The sequence below is a fragment of the Toxoplasma gondii genome, chromosome XII (assembly GCF_000006565.2).
Source record: "Toxoplasma gondii ME49 chromosome XII, whole genome shotgun sequence".
Lineage (NCBI taxonomy): Eukaryota > Apicomplexa > Conoidasida > Eucoccidiorida > Sarcocystidae > Toxoplasma > Toxoplasma gondii.
Window position 1 is genome coordinate 5,852,329 of NC_031480.1, and position 22,960 is coordinate 5,875,288.

At 54.1% G+C, this 22,960-nt stretch overlaps 2 protein-coding genes across 2 annotated transcripts; one reads left to right on the forward strand and one right to left on the reverse strand.

Annotated features, from left to right (window-relative positions):
- Positions 1–337: 337 nt before the first annotated feature.
- On the forward strand, positions 338–8,706 carry TGME49_278815 (hypothetical protein; the record flags this gene model as incomplete). Its single annotated transcript, XM_018781823.1, has 5 exons — positions 338–4,604; positions 4,955–5,106; positions 5,744–5,988; positions 6,357–8,007; positions 8,461–8,706. 5 exons carry the CDS (start codon positions 338–340, stop codon positions 8,704–8,706), a joined length of 6,561 nt encoding a protein of 2,186 aa, XP_018635112.1.
- Positions 8,707–10,212: 1,506 nt separating this feature from the next.
- On the reverse strand, positions 10,213–20,120 carry TGME49_278800 (zinc finger protein 36 family 3 protein). The gene is made up of 5 exons (XM_018781822.1): positions 18,526–20,120; positions 16,326–17,579; positions 12,304–15,987; positions 11,788–11,870; positions 10,213–11,487 (listed from the first exon to the last, which is right to left on the reverse strand). The coding sequence occupies exons 1-5, from the start codon at positions 19,406–19,408 to the stop codon at positions 11,107–11,109; spliced, it is 6,285 nt and encodes a 2,094-aa protein (XP_018635113.1). The 5' UTR covers positions 19,409–20,120; the 3' UTR covers positions 10,213–11,106.
- Between the last annotated feature and the right edge of the window lie 2,840 nt (positions 20,121–22,960).

The following is a 22,960-nucleotide window of genomic DNA, read 5'->3' on the forward strand; positions in this document are numbered from 1 at the left end:
AAGGTCGACGCAGCCTTGGGTCGCGGAAGAAAAGCCTGCGGCTCTGGGGTACAGACAGCAGTGCGGCTGTCCCGGAGGGGCGCGCGAGGGACAGCAGAATGACGAGAGGAAGGGAGACGTTGGCTGCGTTCGAGAAAGAATAGATACTGAAAGATGTACAGGTTGCCCCCCCACTGAAGTTTCCCTCTCTCGCCTCTGCCTGCCTCACTCGGATTCGCAGGACCGAGCGGCCCGGCCGTCACTGCCGTTTGAGTCTGCCAGGAGGGGAAAAGAGAGTCAGAAAGAAGAGGAAAACGCTTTGCTTAGCTGCAGTCTAAAAGTTGCTCATCCGTCGCGCATGCCGCGGAAACTGCGACGGCTACCGTACTTTCGTTTTGGCCACCGAGACAGCAGAGGCTGCAAGGAAGCCAGCCCAGAGCATGCAGAGAAGCAGAAACAGGTGCTTCGTTGCTCAAAACAGGCTTCGCGACTTGCGGGAAGACAAGAGGACGGAGGACGGGGCCAGTTGGAGAATGCAGAGACCCCGAGAACTGCGAGAGGAAGCGAGGACTTTAAGGCAGACACCTGTTTTGAACGTCAGGCTTTTTGTCTGCATCTGCTCCCCAGCAGCGCCCTGTCTCTGCTTCTTCGATTTCTCCATCTGGACGACGTCTGCCGCCTCGCCCTGAGCTCGAAGCAGCTGTACTTACACCCGGACCTCAACACGCCTTTCGCAGTGGCGCACCTGGAGTTGATTCTTCACGGCCGAAACTTTGACCGTTGCTTCGCTCGAGGCTGCAGCTGTCTGGCAACAAACAGGTTCGTGGAGAGTCGCTTCTCTCCCGGCGGCGCCTCGCTTCTCCATCAGTCCACGACTTCGCTTCCGGCACGCCAACCGTTTTCCACCTTGCCGCTTCGACCTTGTCAACTTCGCCGCCTTTCTCCTCTGCCTCTCAGCGACAGGTTTCTGGCTGCTTCACCTCTGCAGAATTCCTCTGCGTTCCCCCCGTCGCTCACCCCAACAACGCCGACTGCACTGTGCAGCCAGTTGCGCGTGACGGGCGCGCCGTTAGCTGCTGCGCGCCGGAAGCAAGAAAGCCGACTCGCTGAGCAGACTGCCAACGGCATGCTGAGCACGACGGAAAACCGTGAACACGAGAAGAGAGAAGGAAACTATCGAACGGAGAGGAGGAACTGGCGCAGAGGCGTTCCCTACTGGGAGGTGGTCCCTCGCGCGGGGGGCTCGGGACTGGACTCCCCGGCATGTCTGCTCAGAGAACGGCAAGTTTCCGGTGCTTGCGACGGTGGCTTTCACACTCGCTCTTTCGATTCGTCTCATCCGGTCCTTCGTCTGAAAAAAGACGCGCCGTGTTCGTCAAAAGACCCTGCGCCCGAACACGCTTGCCTGCATGCAGGGGGCAGACTCCCCTCGGAGGTCCCCTCGGAAGAAAGGCTCCCGCCGCCGCGTTGTCCCCCGGGTGTATGTACAGCTGAGCCGCGCGGCCAGAGACCGATGGCCGCGCCGGCAGGCAGGGAGAACAGATGGGATGTTCGTGTGAAGCAGAGTCTGGCGAGAGGGGAGGAACGAGCAGAAACGGTGTGGCGACAAACATTGGGATTTCTCGGAATCCGGCAAGAGCGGAGAACTCGAGGCTGCTCTCTCCAGGGAAGACGATCTCTCGGCAATGCACGTCTCACTCTCGTTCAAGAGGCGTTGGCTGCGGCGGCCGGGCGCTTAGGCTCAGAGCGCAGCGAGAAGGAGAAGCCGAAAGGATGTCCAGAAGCCTCTCACAGTTCCTCTTCTGCCTCCGATCGGCCGTCGCCTCGGGCATCTTCTTCTCCTTCCGCTCGTCTTCCGTTGAGTTCGGCTCTCTGCACCTTTTCCGGCTCGCAGGATTCTCTTGGAAGGTCTTCGTGTTCGCCGTCTGCGTCTCCGATCCCCGCTCCAACTCGAGAAATAGGAGCTGAAGCACAGACCCCCGGGGGTGAGGGCGGCGAGCAGCAAGCCAATTTGCCATGCGGTGAGCAACGGCAGCCCACTCTTGAATGCGACAAAGAGAAACATCGCGATTTTCCTCGAGAAACGGTTGTCTGCGCGTCCGGCGACGACCTGCGCGACCACAGTGCGGCAGATGTACATACATTGCAGACGGGAGGGGAGACGAAGGAAGTGCGAGGGCGACGCAAGATGTTTGAAGAAGAAGTGAATCACCAAGATAGAATAGGCTGGACGGCCGGCACAGGAAACGAATATTTTGGCAAGGCTTCTCAACAGAGAGCGCGAAGAACGGAGGAGAAGCAGGCTGCAGCAGCGACAGTCTCCGGACTGAAAGAGAAAGCAGGGATAGAGGAAAAGAGTCGACACAGACCAGCAGACTGCGACGAAACAGGAAGATGCACGCGTCATTCTGAGAGGCGAAACCACGGCGTCGCTCGCCCTCGCCTTCCGTCGTCCTATCCTCTCTCGTCTTCTCTCTTATCTCCACTCTCTCTTGATGCTTCTTTGTTTCGGTGGTCCTCTGCTTCAAGGTGTTTCTCCCCAGGACGCCGTCAGGCGCCAGACGGTCGCACCGCCGAATCGTCTTTTTCTGAACGTTCTCAGCATCTGTTTCCTCTCCCGCCAGCGCTCCGAGAATCTGGAAGTTCTTCCGGAAGCTCCTCGTTTCCCTCTTCTTCTCCACGCGTCACGTCGGCTGGCTCTGCGGCTATCTCGAGAGAAACTTCTCACTCGTTTCATCGAGTCCTCTCAAAACTCTGTCATTTGGAAGCTCTCATTATCGAGTCCGCCACTCCGGTTACGCCTCTCCCACCGCTTCCTTATTCGCTCCTTCCGGTTTCCTCTGCTCCTCTTCCTTTTTTATCTCCTTCTTCATCACTCTCTTCTTGTCCTTCTTTTGTTTCTTCGTCTGCTTCTTGTTCATCGTCCTCTCCTTCCTCGCCGTCTTCTTCCGCTTCTTCTTTTTCTTCTTCCTCTCCTCTCTCATCGTTATCAGTGGAGGCGACGCGTGGAGACGCGGGAGAAGCTGCGCGTGAGGAAGCGTGGGGAGGAGAGAGAAGCAATACGGCAGAGGGGAGAGCCCAGGAGCAAAGCGCAGAGACACCACAGCTGCCAAGAAGGAGGGCAGAACGCTTCATCCTGTCGTGGAGGCAGCTGAACAGCCTACTGCGGAGAAACGCGTCCTCTCTGCAGACGCTGTACCTGGCTGTCGACGGCCTGGACGTGGATTTGAGGACGGAGAAAAGACCGCACAGAGGCTGCTTCGAAGGAGGGCGAAGAAGCCGCAACGAGGGGGGAGAAAAACGAAGTGGCGACAGCATCGGCAAACACAACATCGAGACAGCGAAAGAACGGCGACCCGGGGAAGGCGATCTGTCTTTGTTCAGGCTCGAGGCGAAACAGAAACGAACTTCCTATCTCTCGAGAGTGGACGAATGCACATCTGATTCTCCCTCAGATTCGCGTGTGTCTCCCGCCTCTTCGGCGCCCCCTCGTCTCGTCTTTCCGCGCCTCCGCCACTTGACTCTGGGCCGGAAACCTGAGGTGTACAGGCACCTCGTGGAACGCTGCAGATTCCCCTCGGCGCGCAGCTGCTGTTTCCTTCTGGAAATTGACGACCAGGCTGAAGGCGTCGCCTCTGCGCTCGCTGCAGCTGCGGCCTTCTCGTTCGAGTCCAGTCGCGACGACAGCCAAAGAGCCTCTGTTCCTCCCTGCAGGATTCGCATGTGGACGGGTGTTTCATCGCAAAACAGAGACGAAGAAGACGAAGGAGAGGACATGGACGAGGCGGAGAAGGAGCAGGAACGTGGTGCGAAGGGGGAGGTCGACGAGAATGCGGGAGAGGAAGAGCGAGACGAAGAGGAGGAAGACGGAGACGCGAGAAGGGAGGAAGTTGCATCGCTGAGGAGAGAAGCAGGAATGGCTGAGAGGGGCGAGGACGGAGGCAGGGACAGAGTGAGGAGCGACGTTGCAGAAGAAAAGGAAAGCGGAACCGCCGAAGAAGAGAGAAGAGAGAAGAGCGGACAGTGTGGCGTTCGAGGAGAAGGAAGGCAAGTGCTCGAAAGCAGAGACGAAGCGAGAGCGTGGAGGACAGGCCAGGCAAGGTGCGGGGGAAGTTCCTGTTTTCGTCTCCTGAGAGGACAGGAGAGACCACAGGCCAGCACACACAGAGGCGCCCGTGAGACCGGCCGCATGTCCTCGAGAGAAGACCCAGAAGCGGCACCGAGGAGAAGAGGAGGCGAAGCAGGATTCGGAGAAGAACGAGCAGAAGACGAAGCAGACGCACAGGGAGAAGAAGGAAACGACGACGAAGGATTTGCAGACAGAAGACGAGAAGCTGGAGACGAAGGTGAAGAGGGAGAACGAGCAGCAGAAGGAGAAAGAGAAGGAGAACAGAGAGGAGAAGAGGGAGAAGGAGCAGAAAGAGAAAGAGAAGGAGAACAGAGAGGAGAAGAGGGAGAAGGAGCAGGAGAAAGAGAAGAAACAGAAGAGGAGGGAAGAGGGTCGACAAGGGAGGGAGCGACGGCTCGAGCAGCTGCAGACTGGCTGCCGCTGCTTCAGTTGGCGCGAGAGCTTTGCGATGTCCAGGAACTCGAACTCGTCTTCGTCGATCGTCTTTGGTGTGCAGGTGCGGAACAGAAGTCGATGAAGGGCGGGGAATGAGGAAGAGCTGGCTAGGCAAACGAGCCGACATGGAACAGAGGAGTCAGGCGAAAAACAACGCAGATAATGTCGAACGAAAAACCATGAGACGTCTTTTGAGGCGACAAGAACTGGGAGAGCAGGAAGGGATAGCGGGGAGAGGCCAGACATGCGATGTCGATCGATCAAAATGTCGCAAGGGGCGAGGGGAATAGCTCGAAACGTATCTGAAGCTTCACTGAAGGTCGTTTCGAAGGAACCAGTCTCTCTGTCTGCTTGACGAAGGCGACCTCGCAGTTCAGACGCGAGCGAGGAAGTCTCTTTTGTTGTATGCAGCGGATGGGCACAGACGCGCCGAAACTCTGTTTCTTCAGCAACTGTCGCCTCGAGTGTGGAGAAGAATCGAGAAGCTCCAGTTAATCAAATTGACGCCTCAGCTCTTGGAGCTTCTGGACGCCAGGGCTGAGGCTGCTCTCACCTCGGTCAAGGTCGGTCTTTCACGGTGGTGTTTTCGCGAGCTCCATGTTTCAGGCGACTTCTCAAAAAACTGCAGATGTAGATCCGCTTGTTGTGTAGTCCCCCCTCTTGACGCATCTTCGGCATAATTGCAGAGAATCGCGCGGAGAGACGCTTTCCTCGATGTTCGCTGGGTGCATGCACAACATGAGACGCGCGGCAACGCGAGTGAAAAAGACAATGGGGCCACAACGCGTTGTTCTCACATTCGAAAAACATGCACCGTCGCGCCCTGTAAATGGTGTATTTTTCTCCATCTATACATACATATAGATTGATAAATTACTTGTAAACATGTGTATTCATGAATGTATTTGCATATCGAAAGACAGGAGAGAAGATCGAGCCACTTACTAGAGATGTCTGTACTGCTATATAAGCCTATGTTTCACTATATACAGACAAGTGTACGTGCTGTCATTATTTGGTTATGCACACTTATATATATATATATATATATATATATATTTATTTATTTATATAAGTGTGCATAACCAAATGGATGCATGTATACAAATGTCTAAACTGAATATATCCTTGTGTGTATTTTGTGGCGTAGAGGGTGATTATCAAAAAGAGCAGCAGGTCTGTTTCTTTGTTTTTTTTCAGTTTGAAATTGCACACCTGGATGTGAGCGACCGTGGAAGCAGCCGCAGCACGGCAGCGTCGTCGTCAGCGCTGCTCTCTTCGTTTTCTTGCCTTTCACTGCAAGCGTTTGCCGCCTTTCTCGCGCGCCGCCCTCGGGTGTACGTACACTTCAGTCGCTTCACGGTCTTCGTGCGCACCAGACAGGCAGCCCAGCTGCAGCTGCTCGCGAGAGTTCTCAGCCGCATCGAGGTGTCTCAGAATCTGAGGTGAGAGGAAGTCGCAGCGGAAACTGAGGGAACAGTGACAAGAGGAAGTGAAGAGGAAGGAATGCCCAGTCGAGTGAGGCGAAAAAGTAACGAAAGAAAACAATGAAGAAAGGCATGCAGAGGAGTGGCGTAAGACGCGAAGTGACTCAGAAAAGGAGGAGGCTGTGTCGCCGGGATAGAGAGGCCAGCAGTCTTCCTTCTGAGCTATCGCGCCTCTTCAACGAACTTTCTCTGAGACCTGGAGTGCTGTCAGTTGCCTCAAACTCTCCGTTTGTTCGCTTTTTCGCGTTCGTTGTTTTGAATTTCTGCAGGAGGTCCTTTTACCCTGGACGAGACATACGTGTATGCATTTCGTTTTCTTTTTGCAGATTCACTTTCCAACTGCCGGCCCTCACTCGTCGCCTTCCCTCTGCTTTTCCATCATCTCATCGATCTCACACAGAGTGGCTCGCTTCTTCCACTGCTTCTCCTTCTTTCTCTTCTTCTTTCGCTTCTTTTTCATCTCTTGTCTCTGTTGCTCGGCGCGAGGGAGAAGGAGAGACATCCTCGCCGCGTTTCTCTGGGTGTGCATGCATGGGTCCCGTGACGATGAGGAAAGTGAAGCGTCTTTCTCTCATGGGCTTCCACCCTGCTGAACACCGCCTCCTCGACCAGCTGTTCTTGCCAGATGCCACTGATGTAGAGATCTACGGGCTGCATCTTGACGATCCAGAAGCAGCGCCTGCATGCGTAGCGATTATGCATCACGCGTCCTCGATCTCTTCTTCTCCTTCTCCTCCTTCTCCTTCTCTCTCTCTTCCTCCCCCGTCTCCTTCTTCCCTTCCTTCTTCTCCTTCTCCGTCTCTTCCTCCCCCGTCTCCTTCTCTTCCTTCTTCTCCTTCTCCGTCTCTTCCTCCCCCGTCTCCTTCTTCTCTTCCTTCTCCTTCTTCTGTTCCTTCTCCTTCTCTTCCTTCTCGTTCTCCTTTTTTGAACGATCCACTGGAGAGCGCTGCTTCCCCGTTGCTTGCGTTGTCTCGGGCACTGCCTGCGTTAAAGACGCTCTGCGTAAAGAACCACGACTTGGATGCGCTAGCAGTCTTCCTCGCAAGTCCCCGGTTCTCGCAGCTGTCTGCGCTCCAGCTGCAGGGCCATATTCTGAAGTTCACAACGCAGGCGGAGCGCGTCGCCGCGCTGTTGCAGAGACACCCAAAAGCGGCTGTCCGAATTTCTTCGCTGCTGCTCTCGCTTCGAATCGACTCTCCCTTCCTCGTGCAGAGCAGCCAGAATCTGCTGCTGCTCCTCGGCTTGCTTCCTGGACTGACGGAGGTCCGTGTGCAGCTGAACAGACACACTCCGAGGGTCCTCGTATGGCGCAGCAGAGAAACTGGAACTTCGGAACGCGAGCTTCACTGGGATTCACACCCTGTTGCGGGATCGAGGAGGCAGAAGGAGATCTGTGGGAGAAAAACGCTTCCACGCTCGCCGTCCTCGTCTGCGGCGTCGACCTTCTGTTCTTGCTCCCATTCGATCTCTGCCGCCTCGTCGTCCTCTCCTCCTCTCTGTCGCGTCTCTTCTTCTCCTAGTGCCTTGCCTTCTCCGTCTGCCTTCTCCTCTGCTTCGGTCTCGTATCACCCTGCTTTTTCTTCCCCGTCACCTTCCGCTTTCTGTCGCCGCCGGCCGTCTTGTGCATCGCCGGCGACTTCATCGCGCTGTCCGCCCTGTGGGTCACTCCTGGCGAGTCCTCCGCTGAAGAAGCGAGTAGACGAACAACAGAGAGAAGAGATAAGAGAAGAAGAGAGGCCAAGGTGGAGCGACGGAGAGGGAGAAGCAGGTGAAAAGAGAGGCGAGAGCGGAGAACAGAGAAAAGAAGGGACGCGCGCAGGACCTTGCTGCTGTGCAGGCGCACGGGGCGGCCCAGAGCGACGCGGAGAGCGTTGCGCGTCGAGGAGGGAGAAGTGGAGTGAATCTCAAGAAGCGGGAACAGACACAAGGCAGAACCGCAGAAAGGAGACAGAGAGAAGCGGCGCACTGGAAAATGAGGTGAGGCAAGAAGAGGAAGAGGAACGAGACGAAGCAGTGGAAGGAGAAGAGAAACGCGAAGCAGACAAAACGCCACGACAGGAAGAGGAGGAAGGAGAAAACGAAGAAGAGAATGAACAGGGAGATATTCGACGCTTCTTTCGTGAGCTTGCGTCTGTCCACGGAGGAAGGAGGCCTTTCGTCGTGTCATCCAAATCAGGAAAAACAGAGAATCTGAATTCCGTCACGTTTCAAGAATTTCAGCCAGTCTGTCAAGCAAGAAAACAAGAAACGAAGAGAAATGAAAAACACGAACGAACAAACAGAGAAGAGCACAGAGTGAGTGAAAGAACGTTCAACGGTTTTGTGTCTTCCTCGAATGCTTCTCTCTCTTCTTCTTCGTCTTCTTCTTTGTCTTCTTCTTCGTCTCCCTCTTCATGTCCCTCTTCTTCTGCTGCTCCTTCTCCTTCGCAGACACTCGCAGCTGCGTCGGTGTCTTCTTTTCGGTTTCCTTCCTGGGCTCCTTCGTCTGCGTGTGCGACTCCAGGGAATGCATGCAAGTTGCGGAAAAGCTGGCTGGAGGAATTTGCGCTCCTTCACGTTCCGCTCGAAAGCAGAGGCTTTTCTTTCGTCTGCATGCGAGAAGACAGTCCAGCCTCTCGGGTGTCTGCTCTCCAGTCCACCACTATCGTGTACAGAAAGCATAGCGGGTCCGATTGACTCCAGATGCGTTATAGTGTTTCTATCTTTTTAGATTCTTTGCGGTTTCGTTCGTTTAGATTTAGAAACATTTGGAATGATTGCCCATTCGGTTAACGCTTTTTCGAATTTCTTACCACGTTTAGAGCTCAAATGAACGAGAACTGTGCACAGAATTACACCTTGGTCGACGTTCTTGTGCGAGAAAATAGGAAGAAGCCTGTTGCTTCCTCCTTAGCAGAAGGCGGGAAGGAGACAAGCCCCTCTCGCCTCTGCGCGGAAGGCTCCTCCGGTTTTTTTTCGTCTCCTTGCCTCGCTGCATATGCCCCCAGTGCAGCTGTGCTTCGCCTACCGGCTTCGAAGAAGCATGTGCAAGCCACTTGCTCTCTATCTCTCCTCGTAACTGCTTCTCAGATTCCTTTCCCTTCCAGATCGCCTGGTTATTTCCACTTGACGCCCATTGCAAATGTAGCGAGAGTCGTCCGTTTTCAGCTTGCACCGTTGCGAAGCGAACGCCGTTCTTTGCGGCAACCTTGGAACTCGCAGGACCTTTCACTGATTATACGTACGAAGGGCAGTCAACTCACTTTGACACCACGCTCGACCTTTTGTCTGTTCCTCAAAGAACGAAAGTGGAAACGGGGACAGGCTGAGAGGCAGCAGCGGGCAGACGACAGGGAGTTCGTTTTTCTCCCTGAAACTTGTTTGGCGGCTTCTTCTTTCCTCTTTGAGTCGGCCACCCAGGATTTCTCTTCGTTTTTTCGAGAAACCTTCCGCGTTTCTGAAACAGATCGGCGAGCGCGAGATACACTCAGGCAGCACCTCATCCTCGCGCTCGGTCCTAGAACACCGCAGTTCTCGGAAATCATGCCCCTTCGTGTCTTGCCTCTTCCATGTGTCTCTAGAAAATAACTCGAAAGAGACGCAGCAGCGTCTGCACAAAGTCACATTGATGAGAGTCGCATGTCACCGGGCAACCAACGCGAGTCCGCTGACAACTGAAGCTGGAGTTCCCCTGCCTCACAGATCCCCGCGAATGCACTTAACAGCAGCGAAGTCTCCGACGCGACCTTCTAGGATATACTGTGACTTGCGCAGACAGGCTGTATACGGACCTCAGCGAAACGAACGTTCGGCGGAACGCAGCTGGCCACCGTGAGAACGGTAGAAGATCTTTTATACATATGTAGTTTTTTCATGCACACTGAACAGATCAGTTAGTCACACATGTGTACACAACATAGACATGCATATGCGCATATCCAAGTTGGCACAGTTATTTATTCCACAGATAAATTCATGTGTGTCAATGTGCGCGGTAAACATCCACATGCATAGACTTAGATACGCACTTGCGTTCAGTTTATAGACTTATTTTGGTTTGCATCCACACATATGTACACCACCGCATATACGTAGGTATTTATATGTATAGATATACATATACGTATATATATGCATATATATATATATATATATATATATATATGTATAGAGTATACCTATACAAGCATATACATCATCGTGTGCAGATCCGTGTACAGGTTTGTGTGTGCAAGATTATTTTAAGTAAAGACGTGTACATGAAAGAATCACGGCTTGAGAGGTTAAAAGAATCACTGGCTTCCGAAAATTGAAGAGGTCCACCACTGGAGACCGAGGCTTCACCAGTGGCGACAAGTCGCATCTCTCAACTATTTCTGCGTTTCGACCTGCGATGCGCCGACAGAGAAAAGTGATCGTTGTACGGTGTGTACGTACTGAACCCCCCCCCCCCCATGTTAAGTTGAGGAGGAGTCTCTCGTTGGCAGCTTGTTCGCCTGGATGCACGCGCACCCCGTTGTACATGACGGTGATCTCTGTTGACGTTGTTTCACACGCGTCGCCCGCTCTAATCTCACAGAGTTTTGACTTTAAAGGAGAAGTCGCAGCGAAAACGGCTGTGGAGTTTCGTCGAGCGTCATAGGCGTGGAGGTCCCATTCCAGTCCGCCAAAAGCAGAGAAAAGTGATTCCGAAAGGCACAAGAAACGCCACAGTTTCCACGTCAATTAATCTACAAAGAGCATTGTCCTCGCGCTCTGTCGCGCCACAAAAAGGACGGGCTTCGTCGGCTGTAAAAACGCGTACAGAAAAAGCTGAATGGGTCCACGCCCCCCTCCCTCTTACGCAACAGAGACAGTTTCCTCTGCACAGCTCTTTTCTCGACAAACATATTTTCATTTCCACGGGGAATTCCCCAATCTTTCAAAAGTCAGTTCTCCACTCCAGCACCCAATCCCGTGGATACTGAAGGGTGAAACGCATGCGCAGAGCGTCTCTGGCGTACATACACCCCATGCGCCCGTCGAGGTTGCTCTGTCTTTTCCACCGAGCTTCGCGCTGGCGAGCGAAGAAGCCTTGTCTTTCTTGCGCGCATGCAGTCAGACAATTTCTCTGCCGGCGGCCTCTCTCTCAGTTCGCATGCGCACCGGAGAACCTTCGTCGAGTCTCACATCTCTGGAAGATCTGTGTTTCTGCCCCCCTTCCCGTTTCCTGTCTTCGTCTTGGCAAAGTCGCGTTTGTCTGTCCGCCTTCGAAACTTTTCGCCCCCCAGAAAACTCCTCTCTGTGTCGTCCGCGCCAGAAGCGACAGGAGACGCTGCAGTCTGCTGAAGTAGAAGGACGAGAAAGGGCGCACTGCGAACGACTCTCCTCGAGACAGGCGGGGAGGAGAAGCAGAGAAGAGGCCATGCTCAACACACAGAGCAGCCCAAAGAGCGCGTCCCAGCCAAACTGCTCTGTCACCGTCGCTGTACAGACGCCCTGACAACACAAGCAACAGGCGCGCAAAGCCACAAGGTAGCCGAGAGAGAGAAGAAGGAGAGAAAGACGAAAAGCAGAGACGCAGGGGAGCAGTGCGAGAGGAAAGAGAAAAAGCAGAAGACAAACCGAGACAGAGACGAAGGAAAGAGAGAGAGACAGAGATACACAGGCAGAACAGGAGAAGAGAAAGCCGTACAAATGGAGAGACAAGAAGAGGTAAGAGGAGAGAAATTGGAACGAAAATAGGAAGTCCGAAGGAGGGAGAAATAACTCCGAAAACACACGGTGGTGTTCTCTCACCTGAAGAAGCGCCCCCACGGCACCCATGCCATTAATAAAGGCGGCGACGACCGCCAGAGCCTTATCGCTGCTCGGGCCTGGAGCTGAACAAACGGGAATGAAGCAAAGCCATTCTCTGAGCGGACTCTCACTCGTTCGATGTGCACCATTCTCTTTATCTCTCTTGTTGTCCTTCTCTCTCGTTGTCTCTTCCTTGTCTCTGCATAGCTATATCGGCTCATCTCTTTCTTTACCTCTCTCTCGTTGTCTTTCTCTTTATCTCAGTCTCTATATCCGTTCATCATCTCGCCTCGTCTCTATTTGTGTCTCGCTTGTCGCGTTGTCTCGTTGTTTTTCTCTCCTCTCTTTTTCCCCTGCATTTTCATATCCTCTTCCGCGGTCTCTCAACAATTTCTCTCTGCGCTTTTCTGCTCTCTCTCGATACTGTGGTGTTGCTGCGTTTACAACCTCCTCCTCTCTGTTCTCCTCTGTTTTCCTTCCATTTTTCGATTTTCTCTCAATTTCATTTATCCTTACCTATGCTGCCTCTCTCCACGAGGTCCTGGGCGGCAGTGGCGCCCAGTATGGAGTCGGGAGAGGCAATGCAGAAGCCGACGGCGAACATGAAGAAGAGGAGGCGGTACAGCTCCATCCACCTTTCTTCTTCTTTCTTTTCTTGTCTTGCTCTTTGTCTCTCGAGCAACGCGAGTCTCTCGTCCTCTTGTTGCGCTAGCAGCTTCGCCTCCTCTTCCTCCTGTGTGTGTCTTACTGCCTCCTCTGCGCTAGCGAGGAAGAACTCTTCCTTCGCTCTCTTCTTCTCTCTCTCTTCCTCGCTCTGCGTCTCAGATTCTGTCTCCCTCTGCATGCCTCCTCTTGTCTGCGCAAAAAACGCACGCGTTCTCTCGTCCAGCTGTGAAGATGAGACTCTTTCTGCATCCGTCAAAATTGTTTTTCGATCATTCACTGCTTCTCTCGGCGCTCCTCGACCGACACTCGAGGCGTCTCCTGTCTTCTCGGCCTTCACCCTGGGTTCGAGTTCGGAGTGGGGAAGCCTGCCCTCGCTCTCTCTGTGTTCTTCACGTTCGTTTTCTCCACGTTTGTCACTATTCTTGTCTTCTCTCTCTGCTGCGGCGAGAGAAGAAGCAGACGATACAGAAGAAGGCCCAAGAACAGGAACCGGTGGGGCCTCTCCCTCCGGCAAATGCAGTTCGAGCAAGTCTTGTTCTCTCACTTCAGACAGTTCGCTTAGGCGCCGCGAGGACCCTTCGGAGCCGAGAGACGTGTCCGCTTCTGCATGCACCTTTCCCGCACGCACAGAAGACGCAGAAAAAGACCCTGGAGAAAGTGAAGCAGAAGAAAGAGGGAGAGAAGCAAGAGATGGAGATGGAAGTGAAGAAGGGAGAGGCAGAGGAGGAGAGGGAGAAGAAGAGGGAAGAGACGTTGGAAAGGGAGAAGGAAAAGAAGGTGGATTGGTCAAGGCTGTTGCTTCGACTGTCTGTTGGGTGACTGGAGAGACAGAGGGGGTGAGGGGAGAAAAGAAGAGAGGATCGTGCACTTGAGCTCCTGCTGCCGGAGCTGTCTTTTCATCTGGGGATGCCTGTACACCTGGGCGTGCCTGTTCCCCTGGGGGTGTCTGTACACCTGGGAGTGCCTGTACACCTGGAGGTGCCTGTACACCTGGAAGTGCCTGTACACCTGGAGGTGTCTGTACACCTGGGAGTGTCTGTACACCTGGGAGTGCCTGTACACCTGGAGGTGCCTCTACACCTGGAGGTGCTTGTTCCCCTGGAGGTGCCTGTACACCTGGAGGTGCCTGTACACCTGGAGGTGCCTGCACACCTAGAGGTGCTTGTTCCCCTGGGGGTGTCTGTACACCTGGGAGTGCCTGTACACCTGGAGGTGCCTGTACACCTGGAAGTGCCTGTACACCTGGAGGTGTATGTACACCTGGGAGTGCCTGTACACCTGGAGGTGCCTGTAAACCTGGAGGTGCTTGTTCCCCTGGGGGTGTCTGTACACCTGGAGGTGCCTGTACACCTGGAAGTGCCTGTACACCTGGAGGTGTCTGTACACCTGGGAGTGTCTGTACACCTGGGAGTGCCTGTACACCTTGAGGTATCTGTACACCTGGGGATGCCTGTACACCTGGGGGTGCCTGTACACCTGGAAGTGCCTGTACACCTGGAGGTGTCTGTACACCTGGGAGTGTCTGTACACCTGGGAGTGCCTGTACACCTGGAGGTGCCTCTACACCTGGAGGTGCTTGTTCCCCTGGAGGTGCCTGTACACCTGGAGGTGCCTGTACACCTGGAGGTGCCTGCACACCTAGAGGTGCTTGTTCCCCTGGGGGTGTCTGTACACCTGGAAGTGCCTGTACACCTGGAGGTGTCTGTACACCTGGGAGTGTCTGTACACCTGGGAGTGCCTGTACACCTTGAGGTATCTGTACACCTGGGGATGCCTGTACACCTGGGGGTGCCTGTTCCCCTGAGGGTGTCTGTACACCTGGAGGTGCATGTACACCTGGAGTCTCCCGGGAGGACGACTGAGAGAGATTCGTTTCCAAACCAGCAAAGGGATAGGAAGAAGAAAGAGGAGAAGGAAAAGGAGGCGAAAGAAGAGCCGGAGAAGAAAGAGAAGGAGAAGGAAGCGAGAGCCCGAGAGGGGGAACAGGAGACGGCGGAGGCTGGGGAAGCGCTTGGCCTGCAGCAGCCGGGGAATTTCCAAACGACGGAAGAGGCCCTTGGGAAGAAGAGAGAGAAGGGAGTGGTGAATACGAGGGCGGCAGGGCCGAAGGAGCAGAGACAGGAGAAGGAAGAGCAGGAGAAGCTAGGACAGGAGGAAGGGAGGGGGAAGGGAGAGGAGAGGAAGTCATAGCCGGAGAAGGAAGAGAGGAAGGATTTAAAGAAGAAAGGGCAGGTTGAGCGGATGACTCGGGCATGACGGGGAGCGAAGGCCCGACTTGAGGCGGGAAGAAGGAAAGATTAGCATCTGAAGAGGGGGAGCTCTGAGGCACTGCAGCGAGAGGCAGTCCACCCTTTTGTCCGGACCGCCGTGCATACACCGCAAGTGGAAGAGGCGCTTGTCCTCTAGAGAGTTGAGGGAAAGCAGCAGCCGAGAAAGAATCAGACAGTGGCGCCTCCGACAGAGAGATAGCCACAGGGAGAGAGGCAGGAAGAGCTTGTGCCTCAGGTTCTCTCTGTACGTACATAGAAGGGGAAGGGTCCACCGCTGTGCGCGACTTTGCAGCCTCGTCACCTGCCTGAACGACGCTGGGTGACGCAGCCGGAGAAGGAGAAAGAGAAGCATACACTGGAGGAGAAGGAGACAAAGATGGAGAAGGAGACAAAGAGGGAGGAGGAGACAAAGGGGGCGAGAGAGAGGGACGAGGCGGCAGAGATGGAACAGGGAGAGTGGGAGGACCAGAGGCAGGAGGAAGAGAAGGGACAGGGACAGAAGAACGAGACTCAGGTTGGACTGCTGCCTGCGTCTGCGCTGTTCCTTCTTGCCCGTCAAGAGTAGCAGGTGTTTTCGAGTCCAGAGGGGAGAGTTGCGGATACACTAGCGGGGTCACGGCTGGAGTCAGAGGCACATGAGGGGACGAAGGATAGTGAGGAGAGTCTTCAGACTCTGTTTTGCCCGTTTCATGACCGAGAACTGCCTCGCCTTTCGTGTCTGAAGCAACAGGACTTTGGTCGGAAGAAGGATGCAGAGACCCTCTGTCATTCGCATCAGAAGAAACAGGGGTGGCCTCTTTCTCCCGGAGTCTCTCGCCTCCGCGATTCTCTCCTCCGCCGGCACTTTCTTGTTTCTCTCGTTCTCCCTGTTCTTCCCCTCTGCGTTCGTTTCGCGTCTCGGTTTTCCGTGGGGGGGCATCTCCTCGCAGCTCTCCAATGTCGTCTGACCCAGTCCTTTGTTGTTCCTCTCTCTTCGCTTCTCGCTCCTCCTCCTCAGTTTCTTGTTTCTTGCGGTTCGCCTCCTTCTCGAGTGTCTGCTGGAGGCGCAGCGGCAGTTGCAGGCGCGTTTTTTTCTGTTGCTCGTGGAAGCTGGCCAGAGTCGCTTGGTGAGACTCTCGCAGATGCTGCAGCTCGTGCGCCTGCAGGAGCGACTCCTCTTCGAGACGGCGCAGCAACGTCTGTTGCTGCTGGCATGCGAAGGCGAGAAGCAGCAGCGAAAAGCCTGTCAGCAGAGACATCGTCGTCGCGCAAGTCAGGCGGCGACCTGCAGAGAGCGAGAGAGCACAGCGACGCAGAGACAGAAAGTCGAACGCGGAGGTGCAGCAGGGAGATTCGCGAGAGGCTACGGAGAGCGTACTCAGGCGAGGAGAGAAGTGCCAAGGGAGAAGAGAGAGGGAAACGAGAAAGAGGAGAAAAGAGGAACAGAACGCGAGAGAAAAGCGAGGGACGCGAAGACGAAGGAAAACGATGGAGTTTGCAGGCGAAGGGAAGGAACAAATACACGAGGACAAACGCAAGAGAAGAGACAGACACAGAAAAAAAAGTGGGGAAAGAAGGCGCCTCTCAGCTTGGCAGAAAGGAATCGTCGTCGGATGTGCCTACCTTTCATGACTCGGTCTGCGAGAAATCCGCCTGCGACGGCACCTCCGATCCCTCCAATGTCGAAGATCATGCTGGCGTATCCTGCAGTGGCTGCATGCATCCTCGCTTCCTTTGCAAGAAAGAACGGCAGCCAAAAGAGAAGCGAGTACCGAATCAGTTTAATTACAAAGTACGCGCAGCTGCAGCTGAGGACGAAGGGGACGTTCCACACGATGGAGAGAAAGGAGAGTTCTGCGGGGCGCCGCGGCGACGCGTTTTTCTCTGCGTGCATGCAGCGGCGTCTGGCCTTCGACGGCGAGGCAGACCGCGGCGACGCCTGTGCGTCCTTTCCTCCCGCCGCGCCTACGGAGCAAGCCGTTCCTGTCTCCTCCTCGCTGGAGGCCTCCTGGCGCGACGCGTCTCGCAGCTTCTTCACGCGCATGTGAGGCACGGAGACAGAGAGTTCGAGGCCAGACAACGCGGAGGGCGAGGAGACAGACGAGACGCCGTCAAGAAGCGAGGCGGCGTGCGTCTTCTCTGCATGGGTACTCGCCTGCGCGGGCGCGCCTGCAGTCCAGTCCTCGAACTCGACCACAAGACTGTCTCCTGTCCCTCCACTCTGTCGAAAGAGGTCGGAAGGACGAGAGCGCGGGTCAGACTCTTCTGAAAGCTCTTCTTCGTCGCTGGAGCTGCTGTGCGCAGTCAAAGGCTGCGGAACCGCGGGAGGCGTCGTCGGCCCCGCGTCGAGTTGAGACACAAAGGAAGGAGACAGCGACGGCGAGATCAGGCGCGAGACGCCGTCTGCAGTCTCACCAGCAGGCGAAGACGCGTCCAGCGCCGACGGCGCGCCTCTGCATCCAGCGGCTTCAGTCGCCTCAGTGAAACTCGAAGCCTCCGATCCGCTCCGGCACACTCTCTCGCCTTTCAGGGACGGCGGCGGGTGCGCAGGCGCGGCGACCGCTGGAGGAGTTGCATGCGTTGATTGGCTTCTCACGAGCGCCACAGGAGGGGCATCCTCGCTGGCGCCGAATTCGTCCGCGCCGGGCTTGTCCTGGAGCAGAGAGAAGCCTTGTTTCTGGCGCTTCGAGACAGTTCGCCTGGAGACAGAAGAAGAGAGCTCGGTGGAGGTGGGGACAACGCGAGAGGCGGAAGAAGGGAGACAGAAGCAGAGGACGAAGGTGGCGAGGCCGCAGATGAGCGCCGAGAGAAGAAAGACGGCGCGCCAGCCTACGCGAGAAGCCACGAAGGCCGCGAAGGCGGTCGAAGCGATCGCTCCTGCAAAGAACGAAGGGAGGGGCGGACGGGGAGAGACAGCGAGGAAGGGAGAAAGACAATGAACCGCGGACGGGAGAGAAAATCGAAAAAAGAAACAGAAACGGAGAGAAAAAACAGAGAAGAGAGAAGGAAGCGAAAAGGTCACACGGACGAGGGGAGGAAGAGAGAGAAGAGAAGAGAGGAGAAAGCAGAAGAAGGCAGTCGAACCAGAGGATGAAGAGAGGAAGACGACGCTATTGGCGAATAGCAGTTGAACCAGCAAGTTCGTGGAAAACGCTGAAAAAGAGGACAGGTCGTGAGGTATCTGACTGACTGGTCGTTCCGTCAAAAGTCCAAGCGGATTGTTTGGCATCAAATATGACAGACATAAAAACGCGTAACGGACCCGACGAAGAACTGGACATTCTGTTCTCACTCTCCGTGGTAGACGCAGTCAACGAATTGCGCTGTGATTTTTTTCATTTTTTAGGCAATGGTTGTTCTAAGACTTGGAACAGACTGTAACTGAGACAAAGGTAGTTTTTTTTATGGGGACCTACGGATCCCACGCGACATGGACGACTGATTTCGATCTTGAGGGTCTTTTTTTACCGGATCCAAGTTCTGTTCTGCTGTGTTGGCAGAGCGTAGGACACTGAAATCGAGCACTATTCGCTGTTTTTTGAGCAATCCCGTAGGCGAATTAGTGCCAGTCACTAGCATACAGGGGAAGCAGGCCATGGAGACCGAAGCGCGGTTTCTCTACGTCTTTCACAGGCGCACCCAGACTGGAACATCAGGCATGCTGAGTCTTCTCAAAAATTCTTGCAACACGAGGAGAGAGCGTGGATCGAGCAAGCCGCGGCATCCTACAGATTTGCATGCGTCGTCGAAGCACGGGCAGGACATAGAGATTCGCTGTCTGCTACGGCTCAGAAAAGTTCCACCAAGTCTTCGTAAAGCGTACCTGTCTGCTGGCTCGTGGTCCAGAGCCCCATGGCTCGCCCGCGCTCTGTCTGCGAGAGACACTCCGTCAACGCCTTGACCAGAAGCGGGAAGACGGCTGCATGCGCGATGCCGTTGAGTCCCCACCAGCCCACCAAGAAAGCTGGAGAGGAAGAGAGGCCGAAGGCCAACGTAGCGCCAGCTGAAATGAGGTAGCAGGCGCTCAGTCCCAGCGAGAGACGGAGACGCGCGAGCGCGGGAGGCAACACGAACTGCCCGACAGCGTACAGGGCGAGGAACGAGGTGTCGATACACCCGAGGGAGTAGGTTGACAAGCCGAGGTTCCGGTGGACGTCCTCTTTCACGACAGAGAAAGGTTTCCGGGTGGAGTACAGGACGGCGTAGCAAAAGTAGGAGACAAGGAAGAGTCGGAAGTGCTGCGGAGCAAAGGGGAGGAAACGCAGCAAACTGAGTTTTCGCCGGTGGTCCGCCGACGGTGCCTCTCCGTCGCCATGCCCGCCAGGTGTACATCCACCGGCGCGAGGAGCCTCGCGGCGCGATAGCGCGCCCGCCATTTCGCCGTTTTCAGTGCCTTTTGCGTTCTCTCCACTCCGGTCGCTGGTGGATCCGCGTAGCTTCCTCCCGCGGACGCCCCGTCCATTCGGCTCTTTGCTCAACAGGCTGGACAGTGGAGAAAAGCCGCGGGAAGCCGTGGGCGGCATTCCGTGTGTGACGAAGCTCGACGTCTCCACAGCGTGACGCAAGCCGCACACACCCGCCTCATCGCGCGTGTCGTCGACGTCGTCTGAGCAACGTGAACCCCCGGGTAATCTCGAAGGCATGCACTCGAAATTTCTCCGGGCTCCAGCGCTCGCACTTCGCTGTCTGCTTCCAAGGCTTTCCATCGGAGGCAGAGATTCTCCACTCTACGGTTTGCTGCGAAAACGCGCCTATCCGAGCAGACGCGCCTCGCCAGGTCCACGAACTCGAACAGCCGAGCAAAACATGCTGGACAACAGGGAGGCGTGATTTTCTCGAAAGCGTGTACACTCGGGGGAGAATTCCGGCGAAAAAAAACAAGGTACGAAGTCGGAGACGCCGAGAGACTGTTGCGAAAGGGGGGCGCAGAAATCCGCCAAGAAGGCAGAAGGGAAGGCGCAGAAGAGTGTGTGTGCAGCTGACAACTTTTTCTTCAAAAAATCGAGAGGGCAGAAGCAGCGACAGGTGCGAAAACGGCAGAACTTCTCGACTGCCAGACAAACGGGGAGGAGAGGCAAGCGAACGCGGAGCGAGCCTTACAAAGGGAATCATTCATAGGTGTCTCGCGTTCTGCAATCACGCCGCAAAAAAGGTGATGCGACCTACGAATAAATCTTCAAAGAAAAGAAAGACAAAACGCCGTCTTCTCAGTCCCCCCCCTCCAGCATATCTGGCACGGAGAATGTTGGCGAACCGACAAGCCTGCTGGCGGTAGCTGTTTGCTCCCTACAAAGCTTTTGAGACGGAGTTGTAAAACATGGGCAATTTGATTCGAACACTTAGAGGAAGACAGCTTTCTGCTTCTACGTAGTAGAACTGCAGCTGAAGCTTTGCTGGAGTTCTCCCTGTTTCTCGCAGCGGGTGAACGATAAACACTGGCACTCGCCAACTTCTTCCTGGTCCGTCGCCGACCTTGCGCGCATGTGCCAAGAGTGAAGAGCTGCGAAATGTTGGAGAATGAGCATGCAGGATGAACCGCTTTCTTCCTCAAAAAATGCTTGTATTTCGATTTATCCTGTCATTTCGTAGATTGTATTATGCTCGTCTCTCCTATCTTCCGCCTTTGTTCAAATGCGATTCTGTGTATTGCCTTGTGTCTTGCGTGATCATACGGTGTACGACAATCGTGTTACCTATCTCCATACACCTGAGGGATTCTAGCAATCCTGCTTGTTTAGTGCCGTGCTAAAACCTGCCTTTTATCCACGCGCGGCAGTGACGGATGCTAAATGTCCGCCATCTTCAATCGAATACGAAGTTATGGTTTGCCTTTTTTGAGCGGCTGTCACGACAACTAGCCGGGTGCCTGCACGATAATCGCATCGTTGCCCTGCCGTATATAGTCTGTGTATTACTTTTTTTCCTGCACTTTACGGCTGCCTCCTTTGAAGTCTGGGAAAAGGAGGTGGTAGCACCATTGCCAGCGAGAAGCCGTACTCAGCTAAAACGAGAAACATCGGTGGCACAGTTTAGCGCGAGGCAGTAAAGTAGTAGATGCGAGAAAAACGGAACGCAAAAGCGAAATTGGAGCCTGAAAATGTTCCTTTCCAAGAGACAGCCACAACACCGCAATCAACCGGAAAATAGTCTAGCTTTCTGGAGTGGAAACACCTGCTTCAATATCGCGAGTGCAGATTATCCACGAACAAGGGAAAAGCAACAGGGGAGTTTTTAGAAAATATAGATGTGGCAAGACAAGGGAACCTCACAGCTTTGTCGCAGAGGTGTCTTTTTCCATTTTCGACTCCAATGAAGCGTTACAGAGAAGACTGCAATACCTTGTGTGATGCGGCTCTGAGGTGAAACGTGGGAAGAGCTAGTTTCAATGGCAGCAGGTTCCATTTCTGATTTCTACAGGTCGCATTATGACGGGAGTCGAACGCCGGCAACTGGCCCAGGAGGTTGGAGGGAAACGGTGGAAATGAAACAACGCATTTCGCTCAAACACGGAAGAAAAAACAGTAGTGTACAAGATGATTTGTTACCCTCAATATGGAGTCCACGAAACTGCGTAACGCATGTGAAGGCGAAGCAAATGTTGGCTGATTCGTTGCCTTGTCAGCGGGGTGGCTAGAATTCAAGGAAACTAAGTATCTCTAAAGCGCTGCAAAGAAAATCTCGAGTTCGGCACCAGTTAGTGGCAGCAAAAACAGTTGTAGACATGTATGCGCTAGTTTTTCTGGGAGAATCGTGGCTACACACTGAAAACTAGCCAGCATCTTCGTTAATGATGAAACGTCGAGCTGATTATCTGTTATCTGTGCTCTTAAGGTGATACCCGGTTATTCATTTAACTCACTACCTTCTCGACTGGACTCCGATTTATTACACCATCCCGCGATAGCCAAGAATGAGACAAGCAAGATACTTAAGTAAGGTGGAAAGCCTGAATTCATACGTAATAAATGTCGAATATCACCCTAGACATATCCGCGACATGGCGTGACTCCTCAGAGAAGTACTAATGTCGCTCCGAGAATACAAAAAGTGCGTTCGGGCCCTGTCTCCACATTAAAAACGTGTGTAGTGTTGAAGGAACTCAAGAAATGGGGTCTACGAGGCTCGCGACTATTGTGTTCGACGTATTACTCTCCTGTGGTGAAGCAGAGGACCTTTCCTGAACGCTGATTTGTGGCCATGCAACACCATGTGACAGCATGTACCCAAGGAAGGGCTGAAAAATGAATCCACTTCCGCTGTGCTAAAGTTGAACTCGAGAAGCCAAATGAAGCTTCAACAGAATTCGAGACCCTGGCTTTTCGCGGTTTAGGAATCAGAAGCTACAATCCCAATCTGTGTGCACGTTCAGGCACTATCGCTGGCGCAGATGACTGAACCGTCGCGTTTCATGCTGCGTTTTTCAGAACCCACCTCCGTCGTCCAAGTCTTTAACACGTTGGTACACCGTTCTAAGTAGAAAACTTGCGAGCCTTAGGGTAGAAGGTAGTGGCGTATAAGCGATGCAAATATGCGAGGTTCTTCATCATTAGGCAGGGAAAGAGATAACTCAAATTCTCTCTACACAGAGGAAAATTCGCTCCTCATCGCGACTCTTTTTGCCATGCTCCTAAAGAGTGAATTGAGCCTGGCGGCGTGCCTAGCCCAAGTTTCTTTGAACTGCGTAGGCATCTGTGAAAACTCCGTGAGCATGACGCTGTTATGCTCATTACTTGGGCTGAGTAGGAAACCCTCAAGATTCGACGCAGTGTTCAACAGCGTAGAGAAATGATGCGTCCATCACTTGCACTAAAAAGACACGCAGATCACATCTGCAACAAACAGTTTTTCCACCGTTGTCGAGACGCATCCAGCATGCCGTGATGGACTAAAGGCTAGGAACAATTGTTAAATCCCGGCATTTTCCATAACTTTATGGACATCCACGTCACTTGTGAATAACAGTAGCTTCGCGGGACAGCTGAACGTCCAAGCCCCTAGAGCAACAAGAACAGTTCGGGTCGCGGTGGTCTCGGGCATGTAAAGTAACGCAGGAGCTCTGATTCGGATACCGCAAGAATGCATATTTAGCTTGTCTAGAACGCTTTTCTCACAAACGAAAAAAGACAAAGTACCTGCCTGCTCAAAAGAGCGAAACCCTGAGTAAAACCCCCGCTGATTGCGACAGTAGTTGTGTTCCTTCTTCCCACTTGGGAGCGACGCTGCTTCCTCGACCGAAGTTGTGATCTGTTTCACTGTTC